The 24238-nt window shown below is 44.6% G+C and overlaps 1 protein-coding gene and 1 non-coding gene across 2 annotated transcripts in view; both read left to right on the top strand.

Moving 5' to 3' along the window:
* Window positions 1-24238, top strand: part of LOC115518783 (putative tetratricopeptide repeat protein 41) — a 64135-nt gene that overhangs the window by 15058 nt on the left and 24839 nt on the right. Inside the window, exons 4-5 of the mRNA XM_032593801.1 lie at window positions 20583-20637; window positions 21210-21346. Coding sequence (XP_032449692.1) covers window positions 20583-20637; window positions 21210-21346 — 192 coding nt within the window. The remainder of the gene's footprint in view (window positions 1-20582; window positions 20638-21209; window positions 21347-24238) is intronic.
* On the top strand, window positions 10774-10846 carry TRNAG-CCC. The gene has a single exon. It is a non-coding gene; the product is annotated as a tRNA-Gly (tRNA).

The following is a 24238-nucleotide window of genomic DNA, read 5'->3' as shown; positions in this document are numbered from 1 at the left end:
AAGAGAGTGTGACGCTCTGATTGACTAATCCTGGGTCATATGTCACCTTGGAGCTGGAGGTAGAGTCAGACCCACTGGAATAACATGAATGGAGAATTGGGACAGGATGGGATACCAAATGATAATCTGGGGCTGTTACTGAAACTAGAGTAGGTGAATGCGTGTTGAGTGTCAAAAACTATCCTGAATATTTACTACAAGTTTGGGGTTTTAGAATGTGTAAGGACAGACATGTTCTCAGATCTCAGATTTTTCAGTTCCTAGCTGTGTGTGACCTTGAGCAAATGGCAATATTGGTAAGCCTTAGTCTCTTCTTGTGTATAATGGGTTAACATTAGCCACCTTGAGAGTAATAATGTGTGTAAAATACCTAAAAACAGTGCCTAATGCATGTTAGGCACAGAGCAAATAAAGCTAATAAAAACGAATAACCACACACGAGTGCTGGAAGGATCTATGCTTTTGGCCAAAGCTTGAAATATGGTTAATAGTGGTATTCTTTATATCACTATTAGTGACTAATCTCAATCTGAACTGCATTATGTAGATTAATATTTACTAATGTGTTTAAGAATCAAGCCTGTCTGTGTATTTGGGTTAGAGACAGGTCGGGTCTCCATAGTATTCTCCTTTGCCTTTGATTTTAGTCATTACTGAAAAATTAGCTTGCTTTAGACTTTAGTTTTGAATGTATGATATATGGACTAAATGTGTGAATTAGAAGTTACAGAATGGATGAATTATTTTAAAAAAGGCTTTAGAAAGAATCGCTACATTATTTTTCTTTTGTATCTTTGATACCCTTTAATCACCCAGGTAGTTCCAAAATCTGATGGGAGTGGGTGGTGGGTAGCAAAAGGCCACTTGGGAAGCTGGTGGTTATTATAAGACAATATAGAGCTATTTGGTTCATACTCTTCACTCTTAGAAACACTTCTGAGGTCCTTGGAAATACTTGAGATTAGTGGGTGAGGTTCAAGTTCACCTCAAGAGACCCATTAGACTGTGGGATCGTTCCCAATTCTGTCTAAGATCTTGAAATTTGAAGCTGACTTTGGCCAGACTGTAGGATTTCCAGGTCTGTTTGGCTCTAACCTGAACCAAAGGGCAGCCCAGTTAAGTATGGAGGTCCAAGGTAAGGTGAGTATCTTCAGAACCTACCACGTTAGCCTACCTGGTGTTCGTTTTCCTGCATAACAGCCTCCTCCATTAAAACAAAAGCAAAAACAAACTTTGGGGGATCTAAATGTCTCCAGAGACAGAAGGGCATTTTGGCAGTCCAGAACACCTTGACTTTAATTAAACTGTGAGTTTAGAATTACAGTAAATTGAAACTGGATGGAATCTCTGAGAGATCCAAGTGTCTGGCCCTGCCCGTTATTTTACTGGAGAGTTTAACAGGCTTGCCCAATGGCAGAGTTACACTTCTACCCATGGTTGTCATTGGATCAGGGCATCTTGTCCTAAAAATACACCCTGCTCTCCCAGCCCCTGCCATGGTTAGACATATAAACGTTTGCTACAAGATTGAATTAGGTAACTTCATGCTTAGTTAACAATCTAAAAAGATGAGGGGATGTATGTAGCAAATCTAGTTTTTGTTTTTTTTTTTTTTTTTAAGTTTATTTATTTATTCTGAGGGGAGAGAGCATACACAGGTAGGGGAGGGGCAGAGAGAGAGAGGCAGAGAGAGAGGGAGAATCCCAAGCAGGCTCCATGCTGTCAGTGCAGAGCCCAACTCAGGGCTCTATCTCACCAACCATGAGATCGTGACCTGAATGAAAAGCAAGAGTCAGACACTTAACTGACTGAGCCACCCAGGTGCCTTGCAAATACAGTTTTTATTTTTTATTTTTTTGCCCTTGTTATTCTGAGGTCATGAAATAACTTGAAATCCTAATAGGATTCCATATATGAATAGCTTTAGGAAGATTAAATTGCTTGCCTATTGTTTGCTTTCACTAGAATATGTGATGGGCTGTGAAACATGGTACCAACACAGACAGAAGGTGATACAGATGCAGAAGGGGAGACATCTTCCTGGGCATTTATCATAACCACATGTAATGGAAAATGTGAAACAAATCTAAGACATTAAAACTTATCTTTTTGTCCCTAAAGACTACAAACACAACTGTGAACGTTTCTATCATGAAGAGTTCGTGGAGAAGTGCAAAGAAGTGTTATTTCCAAGGAATCAAACAGAACCTTTGAAATCTTGGAAAGATTTGCCTTACAGGATGTGGGATCTGATCGTAACAGTGCTGCAGCAGGCTCTGGGTTAGATGCTGTCCTCAGGTAAGATGGCAAGAAATCTCAAGCCTTTTCCTTAGGCTTAAGCAAAACAGCCTGACTTTAGTGACTATGATCCCTCAAATTTTGGCCGTCCTCCCCTACCTCGCCTTTTCTATGCCCACCCTTTCCTGCATGAGAGGCCTCCTAAAAGCCACCCTTGGGTTAGAATTTCCTTGTCAGATATCACTCTGCATTTGCAAAGTTTTCCTGGCTGTTTCAGTTTCTTCCAGTCTCCTCAAGAAGATTCTTAACTCTGGAGGGTAGAGCTTGCCTCCTTTTCCCCCCATAGATCTAAGTTGCTGGAAGTAATTCCTGACAACGATGGAAAGACTTTAAGGAGAAGAAATTGGATTAGGAAATATGAACAATGCATCTGTATAGAGTCGTGTATTTTACAAAGAGCTTCCACATACATCATCAGCTCATTATTCCATGAAGATTTTCAGCTAAGACTTATTTTAAATTTTTAAAAATGTTTTTATTTATTTTTTGAGACAGAGAGAGACAGAGCATGAGCACAGGAGGGGCAGAGAGAGAGGGAGACACAGAGTCCAAAGCAGGCTCCAGGCTCTGAGCTGTCAGCACAGAGCCCGACACGGGGCTCGAACTCACGAACTGCGAGATCGTGACCTGAGCTGAAGCCAGATGCTTAACCGACTGAGTCACCCAGGCGCCCCATTCAGCTAAGACTTATTAAGTGCCTACTGTGGGCCACATTATTATTTGTGTTTGTGCACAGAATTGAGTTCTCTTACCCAGTGTGTGCACTCCTTCATTGTTTTGTCCAGCGTCGTCCACATTAAAACCCCCATATCTTTCCCCACCCGGGAGGCATGGGTTCACCCCCCACAGGCATGAGGAGGCTGGGGCGTGAAGTCAGCGTCCCTCTCTGTCTCATCAGTAGAAATAGGGAGATTCTCGAGATAGTTTTATTTCTCCATCCTCCGCCTCCACTTCTTACCACAGATCGCATTTATTCTGTCAGTTTTGTAGTTTGAAATAAACCCACAATGTCTGGGATGGCTCGGCCACTCACCCCACCTCTCCCTCTCCACCATCCCCCTCCGCCGCCTCTGCCCCTGTCTCTGCACCCACCATTTCAGCTCACCGAGGTGTAGAGCTACCACCATTTTTGTGGTTCCGGGAACTCCTGCCAAGGGGAAGACCAGTTATTTGGTTAATACGACATGGAGCTCAGTCAAGGCTTTTAAAACTTACAGGAGTTTGGATCTATAGGTCATGTGTTTAAAAAATCTTAGCTTTGAGGGGCACCTGGGTGGCTCAGTCTGTTGAGCATGCGACTTCGGCTCAAGTCATGATCTCAGGGTTTGTGAGTTCGAGCCCCGCATCGGGCTCTCTGCTGTCAGTCTAGTCTGTCAGCCAGTGCAGAGCCCGCTTCAGATCCTTTGTCCCCCTCTCTCTGTCCCCTCCCCCAATAAAAAAAACCCTTAGGTTTGAATGGGCAAATCAATAGAGACAGAAAGTAGGTTAGTGGCAGCCAGAGGATGAAAGAAGAGGGGAAACGGGAAATGGCCCCTAGAGGGTCTGGAGGTTCTTTGTGGGGGGCTGAAAATGGTCTGGAATTAGTAGCGATATTCATACAACCGTGTGAATATAGTGAAAGCCGCTGAAGTATACACTGGACAATGATGAGTTTTTGGTACGTGAGTTGTATCTCACACAGGTTATAACTTTAAGCGTTTCAGAGTAGATGAAAAATTTGATAAATTGTACTGCAGTGACAAGTCTGACTGTGCCCAAACAAAAACAACAATGAAATAAGTCCTTCGAAATTAGCTGTGTGGAAACAGGATTTTGCCATTTGGAAACAATGCTTTGGACTGTAAGTTCCCAAATTATATGTGTAGGTAGTGGAAAGGGGCGTTCTTTTGAGGTTTCCAGGCATTGTCTTAGTAACTGACCGTCTAGAGCAATGGCCACAGATTGCTTTGCAATGTTTTCATTTTCCATTTGTTACTGAGAAGAAATTATTCAGAGCCTAGCCTAATTATGTGGATGTATTCTATTTGTATTTTTCCTTCATTGGTTTTACCTGCTAAGTGCCAAGGAGTGTTCTAGACACGGGACACAGCAGTGAACAAAGAGACAAAAACCCCTGCCTCCACGGAGCTTAGATTATGGAGCTAGGTAACAAACATGATAAATATGGAAAATATGTAATAGGTTCAGTGTCTTTCGTGCTGCGGAGTGAAGTATAAAATTTTGAAAGGGAATAGGCCGTCTGGTAGAAGGTGGCATTGGGCTGACTACTGGAAACAGGTGAGAGAGCAAGCTATGCAAATATGGGTTGGACAAGCATTCCAGACAGAGGGAACAGCAAACACAGAGGTGCTGAGGCAGGAGGAATGGCAGGGAGGCCAGAGGCTGGAAGGAAGTCAGGGCTGTAGGGAGGGTGGTGGGGGACGAGGGTGGACATGTAATGGATGGGGGGAGGGGGAGGGTCTTATCTGGTCTCACAGGTCATCGTAAGGACTTGAGCTTTTACCATTTTTGGACAGAGAAATGACATATGTGACATAGTTTGACAAGCTCACTGTGGCTGCTTGGCTGAGGATAGACCTAAAGAGGGCAAGGGTGGAAATAGGACACAAAATCAGATTCTGCCATTCACATTTCATGGAGACATAATTAAAGCAATAACACATTGACTCCTAACTCATAATAATGGTGATGGAATTCTTAGGGAGTGACTTCTATTTAATGATCCTAACCTGCTTTAGGTTTCTATTTTAATGGCTCTTCACACTGATCTTCTTGCTCTGCTGAACCCGAATGTCAGGCTGGCTTATTTTATGCCATTCACTCATTCAGCAGCGTGCGATTAGTACTGTCCCAGCCACAGCTATCCAACAGTGAGTACAAGAAGCCTGGTAACTGCCTCCTTGGAACTTACCTCCGTGAAAAATCACTAGGCACATATTTATGAAATCACGGACGTGTAAGGAATAGGATTGAAGTCTGCATGTAGTGACACCGGTGATACCTGGGAATCCTCTGCATATCTGGACGTACTTCACTACAGGAGTTAAGCAATGAGTTATCTTGTGCCCACGCCAGTGCAGAGGAATCTTCTTTCTGCCGTTCTACAGGCCAAGTCACCCTGGTAGAGGAGCAGACTACCTCTTAGTGAGTTACTAACAATCATGGTCATTTGCAATGTCATGGTAGTCAGGATCGATGGGGATCCTTGGCATATGAGTGCTTCTATTTTGTATTGTCTCCTGATATGGTGTTCTGTGGACGATCAGTTTGGTGATGGTGGCTGTGTCCCTGGGAAGATGTAAGCAGCACAGATACAAGGACGGTGGGCTGGTGTGATAGGGTCTCCTGGGCGTTTGGGCAGGTTGGGCCCTTGATGTAAGCCCAGGTTTTTACTGGACAACCCTAGGATCTGTGTAGCTGGAAGGGCCTTCCACGGTTACCATATCTCCTCTGTCCTAATTTTACACAGGGCAGAGCTAAAGCCCAGAGGGCAGATTACTTACTTAGAGCCCATTGAGGCTAAAGTTGAGACTAGCTAGAATTTCCTATCTCTTAGAGAGAGATGCAGAACAATCTTTTCTCCCTCCCTTCCTTTGTAAATATTCTTGACTACATTTTACCCCTTTATTTTTCAGAATAAATCCTCTTCCAGTTGACAAGTCTATTTTGCTCTTGTCTGGAGAACGTGGTTGTGGGAAGTCCACTCTGATCGCCAACTGGGTGAATTATTTCAAAAAGAAATATCCGAGCATGTTGGTGATCCCTCATTTTGTGGGCACCACCTGTGAAAGCAGTAACATCATGTCCGTGATGCATTGCTTCATCACAGAATTGCAGTTCAAAAACTATGGTAATGGAGTCAAGCTTTTAACCTCAGGAAGTTTTTGTTGGATATTCTGTCTACTGCTCGTGTGGCCGTTCTCCTCTTGTTCCAGCATAAACCCCGTGTTGTCTCACCTGCAGAATCTACCCACCTCTTCCCCTCACAGAATTAAATTTCCTTCCTTTCCTACTTCCTTCTTTCACCAAAAATGGATTGAGTATCTTTATGTGCTAGGGCACTATTCTGAGCAGTTCCTTACCCTCATGGTGTTTTTTATGTTCTTGGGGTGGCGGAGACAAAGAGTTAACCAACTCAATGTTTGATAAGTTCTATGAAGAAGAAGAAAACAGAGCAAGAAGGGAGGCTGTGTGTGTGTGTGTGTGTGTGTGTGCGTGCGTGAACTGTTAGGACTTGAAAAGTGTGGTCAGGGAAAGCCTTGCTGCAAAAGGGACATTCGAATACATACCTGAAAGAGGGAGCCACACAGATATCTCAGGGCTAGCATTCCAATCAAGGGAAACAAGTGCAAGGCTTCCAAGGTGGGACATGCCTCTGAACTACTGCTCTTCCTCTTCGATTCAGTAACTATTTATCGAGCAGGTTCATTCACTCACTTGCTCATTCATTCCCTCATTCCTGAATATTTATTGATCACCTGATCTGTGTCAGGCACTTCTCTGGGTTCTGGGGATGTACGCATCAGGCAAATAGGGTCACGGCTCCCATAGATACCACGTTACAGTTGAGAAAGGCAGATAACCGATAAACAGGAAACATATAATGATAAATGCCATGCAGCGTGATGTGATAAGGTGACAGGTTGCTAGTTAGGCTGAGTGGTCAGGGACTGTCTCTGTGTTAGAGTATCTCTAGCAGCTGTGACGAGTAAGTCCCATTTCAGTGGCTTCTCGAATGAAGTTTATTTCTGATTCATGGAGCAGTCCAGTAAGGGGTACCTAGTTAGGCAACAAGTGGCTTTCCTCCATGTGGTGATTTGGGGACACAGGCCTTTTCCATCTTGAGGCTGTGTCATCCCCTAGGACCTCAGAGTCCTCTGCCTTTGGCTAGAGGAAGGGGCAAAAGGGTGGAAAAGGTGCACCTGTCCCTTTAAAGCCTTGGCCTGGCAGCGATCCACATCAATCCCACTGCCATTTTTTGGCAAACACTTGGCCACCCTGGGCCCACATGGCTGCACTGGGAGTCAAGTGGGGACAGAACGCTAACCCCACGCTCTGGAAGGGGGACATGGACTTTTGCAGGACAGGTAGCCATCTATACCCTGTAGAGACCTCACGGATGAGGAGGAGCTGGCCATGTGGAGATTAGAAGAAAGAACGTTCCAGGCGAGAGAGTAGTTAAGGTAAGACAGGTCCTACGCCAGAAGCAAAGTGGAGTTAGAGAGGGCAAGCAGGCCAGTGTGGCCAGGCCATGGTGGGCAGGAGGGGGACTCATATCAGATGGAGCCGGAGGTGAAGACGGGGCCGTTTCAGGGCTGGGCTTTGTTGGACAGAATGTTAGGTTCAGATTCTGTCGAGTACAGTGGGGTGACCAGTGGGAAATCTTAAGCAGGGGAGGGATATGATTTGATTGATATTTTGAAAAGATTAAAATCTGTCTGATGTAGGGAAAATGGATGTGGAGGAGCAAGTATGGAGGCAGGGACACTTGTTAGAGGCTTTTGCAATGGTCCAAGCAAGGGATGACAGTAGCAGAGGAGGAAGAGGGCTTTAGATAGATTGAGGGTTTGCTGAGGAGTTGAATGTGGGTTTTGCAGGACAGGAGGAGTTGAGGACAGCTTTGGGAAGCTAGACAGACAGTGAGCGCTGTTTGCTGAGATGGAACATTATCGGTGGTGTGGGAGCAGCAGGTGTTGGGGGGAATCAAAAGAGTTTTGCTTTAGATGAAAGACATTTGAGATACAAGGTGTACATGGGGAATGATAACAATCATGTGGGATCTGCCTCCGTTCTAGGAGCAGTTGACCTCGATGGCTACTTATTAGCTGTCTGACCTTCTGCGAGTTATTTTAACTCTATGTAGCTCTGGTTTCCCATTTGTAAAATGCAGATGATTAAAAAAATGTCTTATAGGTAGTTGAGAGGATTGACTAAGATAAAGTAGGAAAAACAAAGACACTTAGCTCAGCTCTTGGCCTATAGGAAGCGCTGATAAATATCAGCTATTATGTCGTTAGGTGTCTGCCATATGTTTGCATGTCTGACTCTGCCTGCTTTTGGGAACTCATCCCTTCTCACCTGGGGCTTGTACACAAGTGCACATTTGGGTTTCGCCTGGGTACGTGGGACGCAGAATAGGTTTTGATGGACGTGTGTTATCTCTGTATGATGGGACAGGTATTTGAGTGCCTTTCTGTGTGTGTGGTGGGTATGAGTAAATAGGGTGAACATGTGGGCGTGAGTTCTCTGCCGTTGCATTTCTCGTTGTAAAGTGGGTAAAACCAAAATCAGCAGCAGCAGGTGTGACTAGTTCTACACGACAACAACTGATCCTACTCAGCCACATCCCAAGGGTGTTCCGACCAGCCAGGCTGATGAGATAAGCCCCACTGAGCATGCCATTAGGATTTTATTCCCAAAGGGAACTGTTAGTTTAATGAGTGTGTTTCAAGGTGCTGAAAGCTCGTAACAAAAACAGCTGCCATCTGTATTCAAAAAACATGGCTTTTTTTTTAATGTTTATTTTTGAGAGAGAAAGATGTGAGTGGTGGAGGGGCAGAGAGAGAGGGAGACAGAAGCGGGCTCCGCCCTGATGGCAGAGAGCCCTGTGCAGGGCTCGAACTCACGAACCGTGAGATCATGACAGGAGCCAAAATCAAGAGTTGGATGCTTAACCAGCTGAGCCACCCAGGTGCCCCATCAGCTGCTATCTTTAAAAACGAGCAGATCTTGAGGTTGACAAAGCAGACTGCATTCAGGAACAGCCTATGAGTACCTGACCCTCAGGAGACACCTTCTGTCCTGGAGAGAACAGCCCGCCTCATTAGTAGTGGGAGGCAGAGGGGAAAGGCTGTGGCTCTGGACTTGGCCCGCCTGCATTTTCCATCGTGGCTCTGCTGCTTACTAGCCGTGTGCTCTTGGGCAGTTTACTTATGCAGTGTGGGCCCCCGTTTCTCATCTGTGAAACGGGGGGTGGGATTCACAGTACCTACCCAGGGGATTACAGGTAGAGAATTTAGAAGAGTACCGGGCACTCAGTTGTCGTTAGTATTATCACTGTTGCAGCGATGATGATGATGATGGTGGTGATGATGATGATGGTGATTCCTCACTGAGCTAGAGAAAGAGGCAGGGAGCGCGGTGGGGGCTGCTAAGGGAAACAAGAAACTTATTCATTAGACTAAGGGAGGAGGTAGCACAATGCAGGAGAGTTTGTAGCCGCAGTGGGGGTGGGGGGAGGAACTTGAGGGGGAGCACCGTGTACCGCCTAGCGTGTGCTCGCGCTCAGCTTGGCCGCCTGAGCCAGGAAGCTGGGTTTCACCCGGGTGAGGTGGGTGTGGGCAGAAGAGGAAGAGCTGCCACTGAGAACGCAGCTGGCCGAGAGGTCAGCTCCTCTGCGGCGTCTCCCTGTGGTGGCCTCAGCCGTGAGCAGCTCCAGCTCCTGCAGGCACCCGGCCCTCCCCAGTGGGCCGACAAAAGGCCCCTGTGTGAAGCTCACATTTCTGCTCCTCTGTCCTCACCCCTGCTTGCCTAGATAGAGGGAGCTTGCAGACAGAACTGCTCGGAGCCAGCTCTCCCCCGGCCCGTGCCCCTCACCTGCCTTGCAGGCCACTGATGTTCCTAATGTGACATGCCTCGCGGAAGGTCGAGGAGAGCCACTGATTTTCTTATTTCCCTGTTTCTTCTCCCTGTCACCCCCCTCCCCTGGTGGCGGCCCGAATAACAATGAGTTCCATTTACTGAATTGGCGTTCTGAGTGCCCGGTTCTGTGCTAAGGGCTTTCTCAGCATCTTAGTTAATGCTCCTAGCATCCAGCATTCTCGTCCCAGATAAAGAGCGGGGCTCACAAAGGCTGGCTCACACAGCTGTGTGTGGGCAGAACAAGGGTTCAGACTCAGGTCTTTGCTGAGCTCAGGGCCCCTTGTCCTCATTACTGCCCGGTCTTGCCTCCTTGAACAAACAGGGACATTTTGCTCCTCAGGGCCCTCTCCTCGCATTACTTACCGGGGAGTCTGCCCTCAATACCAGCAGGACTCCTTGGCAGGGTTCGCCAAGCCTTGTGCCTGGGCCTGGGTGACTTCTCCAGGGGCTCTTGCTCTTGGTGCCACAGGTGTGGTCTCCCTGGAGCAGCCGGTCATTTCCGTCTCTCCTTGTCTGTCCACTTCCACTCCCATCTACTGGAATGCCCCTCCTCTTCTCAGGTCGGTGAAATCCTCTCGTCCCTTAAAGCCCTATTTAAACTTTTTTTTTTTTTTTAATGTTTATTTATTTTTGAGAGAGAGAGTGAACTGGGGTGGGGCAGAGAGAGAGGGACCCAAAGGATCTGAAGCAGGCTCTGCCCTGACAGCAGAGAACCCGATGTGGGGCTTGAACTCATAAACTGTGAGATCATGACCTGAGCCAAAATCCGTTGCTTAACCGACTTGAGCCACTCAGGCATCACAAGGCCCTATTTAAAAAGCACCCTCCGGGGGCACCTGGCTATCTCAGTTGGTAGAGCATGAGACTCCCAATCTCGAGGTTGTGGGTTCGAGCCCCACATTGGGTGTAGAGATTACTTAAAAGCAAAATCTTTAAAAAAAAAAAAAAAAAAAAAAAAAAGCACTCTCTCAATAAGAGGGCCAGATGGCTGCCTCTCTCCTTCATCTCCAACTTTGAGCAAGTGGCAAGGGTAGCCCCAGTCCCGTTGTACTCTAGTTTATGTGGGTGTGTCCCTGCAAACACTGTGAGCTTGCCATCCTGGTCACCCACTACTTACACGTGGTCCTGACATTGTATGTTTTACTGTATCCCGTTATAGTCCTGGGAGTGCAGGAAACCATGTCTGTTTTATTGGCCATTCTCACATTCAATGCCTGACGCAGAGCCTGACCAACACAGAAGGTTCTCAATAAGTCTTTATTGAATGATAAGAGATAACACTGCCAAAAAGTGAAAAAAATCAGTTAATCTCTGTCATTTTGTTACAAAGTATTTTGAAATTGTACCAACTGACTGTTTTTCTCTCCCCACGAATTTACCTTTTGTGACTGGGTGTTTAAAAACTTGAGCTGTTGGGGCGCCTGGGTGGCTCAGTCAGTTAAGCATCTGACTTCGGCTCAGGTCGTGATCTCGTGGTCTGTGAGTTCGAGCCCCGCGTCCGGCTGTGTGCTGACAGCTCAGAGCCTGGAGCCTGTTTCAGATCCTGTGTCTCCCTCTCTCTGACCCTCCCCCGTTCATGCTCTGTCTCTCTCTGTCTCAAAAATAAATAAACGTTAAAAAATAAAATAAATAAAAACTTGAGTTGTTACTATTTAAATTAGGCAATAGGCTCTCTCAAAAATAAATAAAACATTGAAAAAAAAAAGAAAAAGGTGGCGCCTAAGTGGCCCAGTCGATTAAACAACTGACTTCGGCTCAAGTCATGATCTTGTGGTTCATGAGTTCAAGCCCTGCATCGGGCTCTATGACAGCTCAGAGCCTGGAGTCTGCTTCAGATTCTGTGTCTCTGTCTCTCTCTGCCCATCTCCCTCTCATACTCTGTCTCTGTCTGTCTCAAAAATAAATAAAAAGGGGCGCCTGGGTGGCTTGGTCGGTTAAGCGTCCAACTTCGGCTCAGGTCACGATCTCACGGTCCGTGAATTCGAGCCCCGCGTCGGGCTCTGTGCTGACAGCTCAGAGCCTGGAGCCTGTTTCAGATTCTGTGTCTCCCTCTCTCTCTGCCCCTCCCCTGTTCATGCTCTGTCTCTCTCTGTCTCAAAAATAAATAAATGTTAAAAAAAATTTTTTTTTTAAATAAAATAAATAAATAAATAAATAAACATTAAAAAATTTAAATTAGACAATAGGCCATTGTCATCCAGGAGAGACAGTTTGGTTCTAACAGTATAAAGAGATAGGTTTAGGATCATTTTCCAATACTAGTAATTCTGCCTATCTTCAATATTATTTTGAGGAAAAATAATTCTAATCACCCCAAATAGGATTTTAAAAACACTGAAACGATGCTTTCCTTTGCATACTTAGATATAGATCTGTATCTTCCTTGAGGTTTTTTTTCCCTTTTTTTTTTTTTTTTTTTGCCTGGGATTATTTTTCTGCTGATTATTATGAGTGATATTATGTTTTATGATTGTCAGGCTGCGTGTATTTTCTGAGGTTCATTCACCTCCGTTTTGTCACATAGCCTCTGTACCAGCTTCACGCAAAAGGTAAATAGTCCGTGCCTCCCGCATGTGGCTGCTGGTGAACGGAATCCACCAGCGGTGACCTGTGCGGCTTAGAAACGCAGATGGAGCAACCATTGAGTGAGGATGCGTTGCTGGCAGGAAAACTATTAGCAAAATCAGTGTTTGTAAAGCTCCTGATGACCTGTGTTCAAGCCTTTTTACCTTGCTGGGCCTGTTTCCTCACTTACAAGATGAGGGTTTGGACTAGACGACATGATCTCCAGAACCCCTCCTTCTCTAAAATTCACTTAGTCAAGGTCTGAAATCTCAATACTTTAAAGATTTGGTGGGGAGGGGTGGTGCGGATAAAACCCTCCAAGGATGAAGCACCAAGATTGTTCTCTTCCTGTTCTTGAAAAATACTTTTAATTGTGTGATCCAAGCTCAGACTATCTTGTTTTGATTCTTTCTTCTCCTTTATGTCTTGCATTCATATACAATCTTCAAGTCATTGATTTTATAGTCATTTTCTGATACTAAAATATCTTTAAAAATCAATATATCCATTTATAAAATAAGTAAGTCCTGGGGCTGCCATGTATATAGCATGGTGACTAAGTTAATACTACTGTTTTGCATATTTTGAAAGTGGCTAAAATTACATGTTTTTTTGAATGTTTATTTTTGAGAGAGAGAGAGAGTGAGAGAGAGTGCATGCAAGTGGGGGAGGGGCAGAAAGCGAGGGAGACAGAATGCAAAGCAGGTTCCACACTGTCAGTACAGAGCCCCCTGTAGAGCTAGAACTCACAAACCACCAGATCATGACCTGAGCCGAAGTTGGAAGCTTAACCAACTGAGCCACTTAGGCACCCCCGTAAGAGTACATCTTAAAAGGTCTGGTCACAAGAAAAAAAGTGTTTTTGTATCCGTGCAGTGATAGATGGTAACTAGACTTACAGTGGTGATCGTTTTGTGTATACAAATATTGAATCATTATGTTGTACACCTGAAACTAATGTAGTATCATTTGTGATTTATACCTCAATAAAAAAACCCAATGTAACCCTCTAGTATAATGTAAAAGAGAAAGGTAAAGTAATTTATTGCAAAATAATATGCATTCCAATATGTAAATGCTCAGACATGATTCCAGTAGAAGCCACAGTGGAGTAGGCAGGTCATGGAAAATGACCATGCTTTCGAAAGCTGCTAGTGCAGACATCCATGGATGTGTTGTAGTCAAGGCTCCAACATCATGAGCAGTGTTCCCATCAGGGTCGTGATTTTCTGAAATCTTGGTATCATTTCAGACGAAACAACATATAATCTTCCATCACTTTCTATGGTAGTTGTATTCCTAGGAAATTCAATGTGTTTTGAATCTGTGCAAAAATTACTTTGCATTTACATGAAAATGGAGTTGGTTTCTAGGTGAGGTCATTAATAAGGTTACCCCCTTCCCCCCCCCCCCCCAAGTGACTGTCTGGCAGAACATGTGAAAGCAGGTAGACCCCAGGACACAGCTGCATTGTGTGTGACTGTCCTGTGTTCTAGGACATCTCGAATTCCTAGAGCACCCCTGTTGAGTTCCACTGCTCTAATCAGCTTCCTGTTTTTTTGAATGCTCATGTGTTTTCCTACCTCCAGACCTTTACCTTTGCTTTGTCTTGCTTGATATCCCTTTGCCCTCATCTCTACCTGTGCATTCCCCGAAGCTCGTCTCACATGTCTTCTGCATGAAGCTTGTCTTCATTGTGATGGTTCTGCATCACACTCCAGTACTCTTCAGACTCATATTCTGCCTTGGAATGTGTTTTTTTTGTGTGTACTGAACCCATTTTCACTTCCCTCAACTGCTTGACTTTATTTATAGATCATTTTTATCTCCTTTTAGCATTGAGCACAGAACCTTAACACGTAACAGGCAACAAATAAGTATTGTTAAACATAGTTATTCAATATGCTTCTAACAGAATCTTAATGCACCTGAGAGATGTAAATCCATTAAAAGCTTCTTTGCATAACTTGATTTTCTAGATTCTAATGTGCCTAAATTTCTATGGGGAACATGGCCTTTGAAAAATAAAAGCAAGACCAAAGTTGTATGTAGTAAAATGCTCTTAAAGTATTAAGCAGTTGATTACAATTTTGGGTTGCTCTCTGCTATGTCACGCAATCAGAGTTTGCAAGTTAGTCCTCTCAAATTACATCCTTTGCCCTTTGCTGGTTTATAGCCTGATTTTCCCTGGTAATTTACAGATTCGAAGGTCTGGGGTCCAATATTGCAGATAGAGTAATTTAGGATTGGTTATGTCAGATTTGATGTGGGCGAGAACTGAAGAGACCAGGCAATGGTGGGGGATGATGCGTGTGTGCCCCTGCTGGACCACCCAGGTGGTAGCCGTGGCCCCTAAACAGCCACCTGACGTTACAGAGCTGCATAAACTTCGCAGACTGCAGAGACTGGCTTCTCTTTCTTCCCATCCAGCTCTTTGTAACATGAACTATTTTTGCATTTTGGAAGATGAGAGTAATGCTTTGGATCATACAAAATATTTTTTATATAAAATCCTGAAAATGTATAGGAGACATCTGGTGGTAAATATCATTATCCCTTTTGGGTTGAATATTTTTAGGCTGCTAATCACACATATACCTATATGTGTCAGCTGTACAGCTGTGAATAGCACTCATTGTTCCCAACCCCTTCCGCCTCCCCATCCCATTAACATATTCTAGCAATGATGGAAACATTTTTGCCTAATTTGAACAAATTCCTATGCTGTAGGTACTCAGCTTGAAACTGATGTTCTTAACGAAGGCTCAGATGTCTTGGTCTTTTCACTTCTTGTGGAAGTTTTCATTGCTTCCATCAATTTAAAGCCATGTATACTTGTCCTAGATGGAATTGAAGAATTGATTGGCATTTATGGGATTTTAGGACAGAAGGTAATCTCTTTTTAAAATAATACCTATTTTATTACTGTTTTATAAAAAGAAAACTCCATAATTTAGAAGGTATGTAACATCTTTCTTTTTATTTAATTTTTTCAATGTTTATTTTTGAGAGAGAGAGAGAGAGAGTGAGTGAGAGAACGAGCACGGAGGAGGGGCAGAGAGAGGGAGGAAAGCAGGCTTCAGGCTCTGAGCTGTCCGTGCAGAGCCTGACACAGGGCTTGAACTCATGACCACGAGATCATGACTTGAGCCGAAGTCAGATGTCCAACTGACTGAGCCTCCCAGACGCCCCTGTAGCACCTTTCCATTACATTGCATGTCTATAGCTATAGCCAGCATCGCTTATAGCTACTACTATATGTTTTATTGAACAAATACTTCTGTGACACTTACAACGGGTCAGGCACCTTTCTAGGCACTTTATAAATATTAACGCATTTAATTCTCAGAAGAACCCTATGAAAGAGACACTGTGATCATCATCCCTGTTTATGCAGAGGGGACTGAGCATGGAGGTGTTAGGTGGCTTGTCCAACATCCTAAGATTGTGTTAGACTCAGAATTCAGACATGGACAGTCTGGTTCTGGAAACTGTGACCTTTACTTCTGCCTGATTCTGCACCGCCCCTCCCCCCATTTTATACATTGATCAGGCATTTATTGGACTCCTAGTATTTTCTTTATGTTGTATATTATGACCTGCCTCATCTATACTGATTATGCACATACCAAATCCCATCGATTGGTTGCTCTCCTTAGTTTTTCTTATCTTTTTTTTTTAATGATTATTTTTGAAGGAGAGGGAGACAGAGTGTGAATGGGGGAAGGACAGAGAGAGCGGGAGAATCCGAAGCAAGCTCCAGGCTCTGAGCTGTCAGCACAGAGCCCAACGCGGGGCTCAAACTCATGAACCATGAGATCATGACCTGAGCCGAAGTTGGACGCTTAACTGACTGAGCCACCCAGGTGCCCCTCCTTAGTTTTTCTTCTGTTTGACCTGATATTGGATCACTGGAACCTTGTGAAGAATTTTCTCTAAAACTTAAAAACACATGTAATTATAAATTAGGTAAGTAATATATGTTTCTGATAGAAAATATGATGAAGAAAAAGAAAACAGAAAATTAGGTATACTCACAGTCTCACCGCTCTTCAACGTTTTGGAGTATAGCCTTCCTTCTTCTATGGATGTCTATGTACACTCCTTGATGCTTACGTAAATGAAATTACACACCATATTGTTTTATAATCTTTTTAATTTAATGCATGGCAACCACCACACATGCAGCAAATAGTTCTTGACCACTCACTATAGCAAAAGCACTACAAGCAGAATCAGACATGGTCCCTGCAGAGAAACAGAGCTTTCGTTCTAACAGGGGATGGCTGATGTTAATGATGCTATTACACAAATAAGGACAAGATTGCAAACTGTGACAAGTGCTGGGCTTTGATATATAGGAGGATGACCGAGTGATGGCACGGAGATGCCAATGGCATTGAAGGAAGCGATTACTTGCATTTCCTGAGAGAAGGAGATGCGCCATGCCACTCGGGGCCCCAGGGGAAGTATCAGGGTGGTCAGGAGGCAGAAGACTGGAGCCAGGAGAAGGCCAAGGCCAAAGCCTTCATTGGGGTTCCCATGGGAAAGGTAGAGGAAGCCATTCAGGATTGGCTAGTTTGTGTAATTTCAGCAGGCTTTGTGGCATCGTTTTCCCTAGTTGTCTGGTCCTAGCCCCAGGATGATGATGTGGGGCAGGGAAATATTGGCTTGGTGAATGCGAGTCAGATAAGAAGGTAGATGGGGGTGTGTTCTTGGATCTGTGGGTCTGCACATGACAGGCATATTCCAGGCAAGCTGCCCACCACCCCCGGGACTTAGCTTGCCTTGGGAAAAACAGTCTCTCCTGAATCTCTAAGGCCCCAGAGAAATGTCACAGTATCAAAAAATAAAAAAATAAAAATAAAAATCCCTAACAGTACCCGAAGACACATTCAACTCAGTGCCTGGCTCAGAGTAAGCACTCGCTGTTTGGTAGTTACTGTTGTTATTATTATTATTATTATTATATTTGCGATTATTAGTCAAAGAGAGGTAGGAAAGGCTGTTAAAGGAATCTAGAAAGATCTGATTAGGTGTCTATCTTATCCCCAAATAAAGCCATTTAATTTATAATACTATTGCTGTACAAAGCAAGATTCTTCATCATAAAACAATGTTCTGTTTTTCAGTTGAATGGTTCAGTTTGCACTCTTAGATTTCCCTTGATCGTCACTATAGGTCATTCTTTAGAAGCCTAAGATTTGTCAGATTACTTGCTTGTAGGAACCTTTTTTTATTTTTTATTTTAACTGTTTATTTATTTTGAGAGAGAGAGAGCAGGGGAGAGGCAGAGAGAGAGAGAGAGAGAGAGAGAGAGAGAGAGAATCCCAAGCAGGCTCCGCACTGTCAGCACAGAGCCCGATGTGGGATTCGATCCCATGAACCGTGAGCTGGTAATCTGAGCTGAAATCAAGAGTCACTTAAGTGACTGAGCCACCCAGGTGCCCTGTACAAACCTCTTTTTAGAGGTCACCTTTGTACTATCAAATTCATAACAGATGGGTAAGTCAGTGAATATAGTTCTGTAGAGTGTGAATTGGTATCATCACCATATTGCTTACTATCCACCTTATCACTAATAACCTTCACCCCAGCCCTTAACCCTCTACCTACTCACTATATTCTAGCTGCTCTAAGTTTAAAAACCATCAGCAAAGTAGTTTTAAAGTCTTTAAAGTTTTCAAATATCTTTGACTTTCTCCACCAGGCAAAAGATTTTTCTTGGCTGCCATGCTCGCTGCCTCCTCATTGCAAATTCATCATGGGCACTGTCTCCTCCAGCCTGTCCTACAAGTTGCTATGTGCTCGCCCAGATGTGAGGACGGTGGAGTTCATTAGCATAGGAGACAAAGAAGTGAAACTAAACATCTTTAGACAGCATCTCTCCATTCCCAACAAAGACCCCCTCCAACAGAGCCAATCCACTTTGAGGAAAAAAACAAACCCGAATCCTTTAAAACTCACGATCCTAGCGAATGAACTCAGAGAATGTAGAATCTACCGAGATGAGTATCAGTGTCTGAAGGAGTACTTGGAGGTGGTGTCTGTTCAGGAGCTCTGGGAATTGATCCTGAAACGCTGGATTGAGGACTATAGCTGGACTTTTACACCAAAAAAGGCAAATTCAGACATGGTTGCTTTAGGAGAAGGTAGGCCTTGGCCAGTATTGACAACCTGCTAGAGTCCACAGGGAGAAAGATGTATGGTGGACCACCCAGAGGAGGAGGGCCCAAGGATGGGGTTGTCAGAGAAAATACAAGATGCCCTGTTAAATTGTAATTTCAGACAAAGAACAGTCCTTTAGTAAAAGTATGTCTCAATTATTGCATGGGACACACTTATACTAAAAATTAGTTGAATTACAAATAAATAATTTCATTACAAGTATATCCCAGATTATTGCATGGGACATACTTATACCCAAAATTAATTTTTTGTTTATCTAAAATTAAAATTTAACTAGTTACTCTGCGTTTTTATTTGCTAAATCCAACAACCCTGTCTAGGGAGCTCTATGCTGACTGTAAAGGGAACCATATTAGACAATTTTTCAGGAATCTAAGAAATGGGCCTTTATTATTTCTGTAACTCAACTCTTTTGAGCCTCTAGTTCAAGTGATGGCAGAAACCTAATTCAGTTCATCTAGGTTAAATCCATCAATTCAGCTTTGTTTTTTTTGGTACAATTCAGGGTGTTTTCAGTCAAGAGAGGATTTGTGTCCTTCCTGTGTGTGTTTCTTTGGGGTCGAGCTTAAATCTGAGGGTCTTGGTGCTGGATGTCCTTGGTTGTCATCTGTCCCTGCTGGCTTCCACTGAGGTGGTCATGGCCCCAGATGGTCCACAGATACTGACTTCCTCCAATGCTGGCATCCTCTAGGATGGCTGTGTTCCCATCTGTTCTTGGGTTGTTCGATCTATGCTGCCATCTGCTGCCATTTTCCTTCACTCTAATGTGAGGAGGCCCCTCTCCTCCACTAACATCTGCACTCTCCTGGAGCCCGTAGTCTTGTGGGTACTCAACATTCCCGACAGAGAATGTTGGTTGCTCACTGCACCTTCAGAGATCTGGCTCTGTAGGTGTCCCTATAGTGGTTTCTTCTCTCTGGTTCTGGGGGCATCAGAAGATCTATAGGCACCGGCCTTCTAGTCTCCCAATGGGAGGCACAGCACAGGCTGTCTGTACTATTGGGTCCCCAGGTGCATCCAGTAGGTCCCCTGTCCCTGCTCACAGCTTGGGTTCAGGGAACAGCACAGGCCCACCTGAGCAACTCTGTTGCTCTCTTCTCGCACTGTCTCCTCCACCTTGCTTGGTTCAGTCCTCTTTAGCTCACCCTGTAACTGAGTCTGTTGTTTGTGGTTAAAAGACGTATTCCATGAGTTGGTCAGGCATTTTTGTCTTTTGATATTCCACAGTCTTTTGAGAAGCAAAGTTTGTTCTCAAAGCCATTATCTCTGCTAGGAGCTTCAAAAGGCTTTTGAAACTTGAGTTTCTACCATAATAACCTTCTCTTAAGTTTGATGAATTTGGAATGGAGCAGGAAGGGGGGTGTGGGGGTGGGGAAAGAAGCAGAAAATACTTGCAATGAAAGACACATTGGTTGGTGTGACCACATATTGTCTTGCCCCATTTTTTTTTTTTTGCTCTAGACTTTGCATTTCTCCAAATAAAATGAATTTCAAATTTAGCGTGCTCTCCCTCACCTGCAAGGAGGTGAAAGAAAGGTCTCTGTGCCCTGAGAACAGTCACGCAGGCAAGGTGGCCCGTGGCTGTGCCCAGGGATATTCCTGCTTGTCTGGGACTGTGCGGGAAAGCCCAGGCCCTCCTCTCTCCAGCTGACTTTCCTCCTCCTGCCCACTGACCCCTCCTCAGGCCCAAGGCACTCAGCCACAGGTACAGGAAGAACTTGGTAAACCTGGGGTCAACTTCAGAAGGAGCTTGTACAGCTGGGGCTGAGCAGCTCCCTCTGCATAAAGATTACAGGTGTTTGAGGTTCATTCCCCAGTCCTGGCACAAGAAGTCCATTTAGAATGGTAGACTTTGTCCTTTCTCTCAGTGGTCTTAAGGATCTCTGTAGAGCTGGTCATAAAGCCAGTGGGAATCCAGCTCTGGCTGAAAAAGCTAAGGGTCAGGTGAGTAACATAGAGCTGGCTCCAGTGGTGTCTGTGGCAAGATAGCAATCGTACCAAAAAACCATTCAGACCCATCGATGCAAACTTGATATTTGAAAGTATTAATAGACTGCTCAGCAGTATGATAATTGGCAAGCTTTCCAGCTTATAACCATAGCTAACATGGATGTATTAGTTGGGACAAAGTGGATGATAACTTAATGCCTGAAAGTATGGGCTCCAAAGCCAGGCAGTCTATGCTCAAATCCCAGTTCTGCACTTACTCCTGTGTGACTGGCTAAGTTATTTAACATCTCTGGGCTTTATTTTTCTTATTTGTAAGACAGGGGAAGTTATATAGTATCTGCCTATAGGATGATTAAAGGAAACAAGTTGTATAGTCATACACGACATTTAGCCATTTAGAATGATGCCTGGCAGATGTGAACGGTTCTTTTTGTCATTGCTGTCATTGTGTTACCTGTACAGCACTGGATGGCTGGGTGGCCGACACTCTGTGCTTTTTTGAGCATCTCACATTGTGGATTGGCCGAGGATGAGATATTCCAGCTTTTGGACATGCTGGGCTACAGGGATCACTACAAAGTGACCATGTTGCACTGGGCTGCCTTCCACAATGCCAGCAGACAGTGGGTCCAGGAGAAGCCCAATGGCCTCCTGTACTTCAGGCACCAGTCCCTGCAGAGTGCTGTGGAACACAAGCTTCTTGGTAAGGGCTTAAATCTGTGTAAGTACCTGCTAGTTCGGAAAAGGGAAGTTTGCATTCAAGGGAAAGCTTGCAGCTAGCATTTCTCAAGTAGGAATGAATCTGTAAACGTGTATACATGGTCATATAAATTAATACTTGTACCTGGTTGTGAGTAACTGAGACCTGACTTCAATGGCTTACATCCCAGGGTTTATTCTCTCACATGAGAACTTTCTGAAAGTAGGCAGTTCAGGGCTGCCCTGTTGGCTCCACAAAGTCATCTGGGACCCTCTTCCTTCTATGTCCCTGATCCACACATTAGCTTGCATTCTCAGGGTCATCTCATGTGCATGACTGCTGGAAGCAGCATGGCTGCTGGAGCTCCAGCCATCGCATTTCGGGCAATAGGAAGGATGAAAAGAAGGGTTTGCATTTCCTTTTAAGGAGCTTTCCCAGGTTTTCACCAACATTTCCACTCTGTCTCTAAAACATCATTTGGCCACAGTTAGATATGAGAAAAGTTGGGGAACAGAGGTTTCAATGGAGTGTGTTGCTACCCTAAACTAAGGTGGGCATCTGTTACTAACAAAGATGAGGGAGATGGTTATTGGATAGGCATTAGCAGTTTCTGCCCTAATTCTGAAATCAAATTCTTTTTTTTTTAAGTTTATTTATTTTGAGAGAGACAGAGAGCATGCGTGCACTTGTGCAAGTGGGGAGGGGCAGAGAGAGAGAGAGTCCCAAACAACCTCTGTGCTGTCAATGCAGAGCCCAATGTGGGGCTCAGTCTCACAAACCATGAGATCATGACTTGAGACGAAAGCAAGAGCTGGATGCTTAACCAACTGAGCTACGCTGTCGCCCCTGAAATCAAATTCTTATCCCCTTCTGAAAGGATTGAGGTCTGAATCTGAGAAACAATGGCAATCACAGACTCTTGACCTAGAAGCAGAGCCCTCTAGCCACACAGAGAACTTCAGGTTCGTGGACTTCAAAAACCTTACATCACAGCCTCTGCAAAGATTCTAAACTCTGTGCAAATTTCCTTTCGGGTTTACTATGTCCTCTTTCACTTTCTTTTTTAAAAGATTGTTTCCCTCCTACATTGTCGTCATTCCCACCACCTCTTAAGTTACATAATGTAGCGAAGGGGGAGGGGGAGTGAGGATGCTCTTAGGTGTGATGTCAGTTCTTCTGCTCACTCGGTCTCTGATGGTTTGCAACACCATCAGTCTCTCCATTTTCCTGTGGAACAGTAACACTCTTGGAGGTGCAGGGACAAGGCCGTGGTGTGGCTGTTAAAATTCTGGGTAAATGCTGTAGCCCTTCTCTGCACTGTGAGCCCCTAAAGAAAGCACTGCTGGCAATATTCACTATTGTCAGGAAAACAAAGACAACAACAACAACCAGGATGTGAATACATCTTTACCAGAGGCGCCAGGAATTGTAATTGCAACAATTCACTTCCAGGTAGCTTGAGCATGGGAAGTAAAGCAAATCCTACAAGGAGAAAAAAGATGCCAAAGCGAAGGCTGTAGGACTTGAGTCTGCAATGTATTTTTTGGTAAAGGGCTATCTTTTGATATATTTTGTCCCAATGTCTTATCAATTATTTTGAGGCAAACTAGTCTCTTAGCCACACGTATATGTGGATGCTTCTTTCCTTTGAAATTAATACTCTGTTTACATATTGTATTCAGTTTGTAAGTATTGTATTCAATTTGTAACTTAAGTTACTCCTACCAAAAATTGGCTAGTCTAGAGGCAGGCTTTGTACCCTGGGCTGTGGTCCAGCAACGTCTTTTCCCTTTTTGCTACTAGAGCTGAGGATTGTTTGGTCTTATATACTCTTTGTATGTGGGTGAACATATGCGTGTACGTGTGTGTGTGCATACGTGCATATCAGTGGGGCTGAAAAGGGAAAGGGCGGTTAGGGGGGAGACCCAGAAAGCTGGGAAATGCTGTTTTAGTGCGGCCAGAGCATTGTCACATCTTGTTGCCCCTGGCCATCATAACCACCACTATTATTTAGTGCTTTCACTGTGCCAGCCGCTTCATATACGTTATTCCATTTATTTCTTGTGTACACAGAACGTTCTCTGGCTAGGTTAGGTCGTATCAGTTCTGTTTCCCACCAGCCTCCTAGAAAGTCCTCACCTGCCCCAGGTGCCTGCGGGAGACCCTGAGCAGTGTTACCTGTGCTCCTCTGTCTGTTGGCTGTGGCCACCACGTAGAGGCTCTTCTGGTTTGTGCTTACTGACGTGGGTACCTCCCAGCTGCCCCTGCAGGGCTCCCCCCAGGAAAACCAAGCCTCATGCTGGGGTCCCTGTCTCTTTGCCCTCTGGCAGCCAGCCCTTGAAGTGTCGGGATGGTGCTGGTGTCCAAAGGGAGAGAAGGTGTTTTCTGGGAGACCTGAGCCATGCGACCTCCTCCCCCAAACCTCACCCTTTCCCGGGGTCTCAGGGAGCCCTTCCTGGAAAGAGCTCCTTCCTTTACTTCGTATAACCCCTCACTTCATAGATATTCTCACTTCATAGAAGCTCCGAAAACCAAGTCTGTGAAGCCCATTTTGCAGCGATTAATTGTTGAGTAGAAGGGTCCAGCCTAGCATAATGGGTAAAAGTGGCCCCTGATGCTAGATCGGGGTGAGCCTTGGCTTTCCCACTTCCTAGCTGAAGACCGGATCCCTCTCTACCCACATCCCTCTTTTGTAAAATAATAAGTGTACCAAGCTCAGAACATTATGACTAGCAAGCATTCAATGTGTAATTCATGTAATTACAAGCACTTAGACTAGGCCTGGCCCATAGTGAATTCTTAAGAAATGTTAGCCATTCTGAATTCTCCCTTTGTTTTACTCATCTGTCTCCCCTGTGACCTTTTACCTACCGTTCTTCCCAAAATGATCCATGC

The sequence above is a fragment of the Lynx canadensis genome, chromosome B4, assembly GCF_007474595.2.
Source record: "Lynx canadensis isolate LIC74 chromosome B4, mLynCan4.pri.v2, whole genome shotgun sequence".
Lineage (NCBI taxonomy): Eukaryota > Metazoa > Chordata > Mammalia > Carnivora > Felidae > Lynx > Lynx canadensis.
The sequence above is the reverse complement of the archived record's forward strand: the minus strand, read 5'-3'. Positions and strand labels throughout refer to the sequence as shown.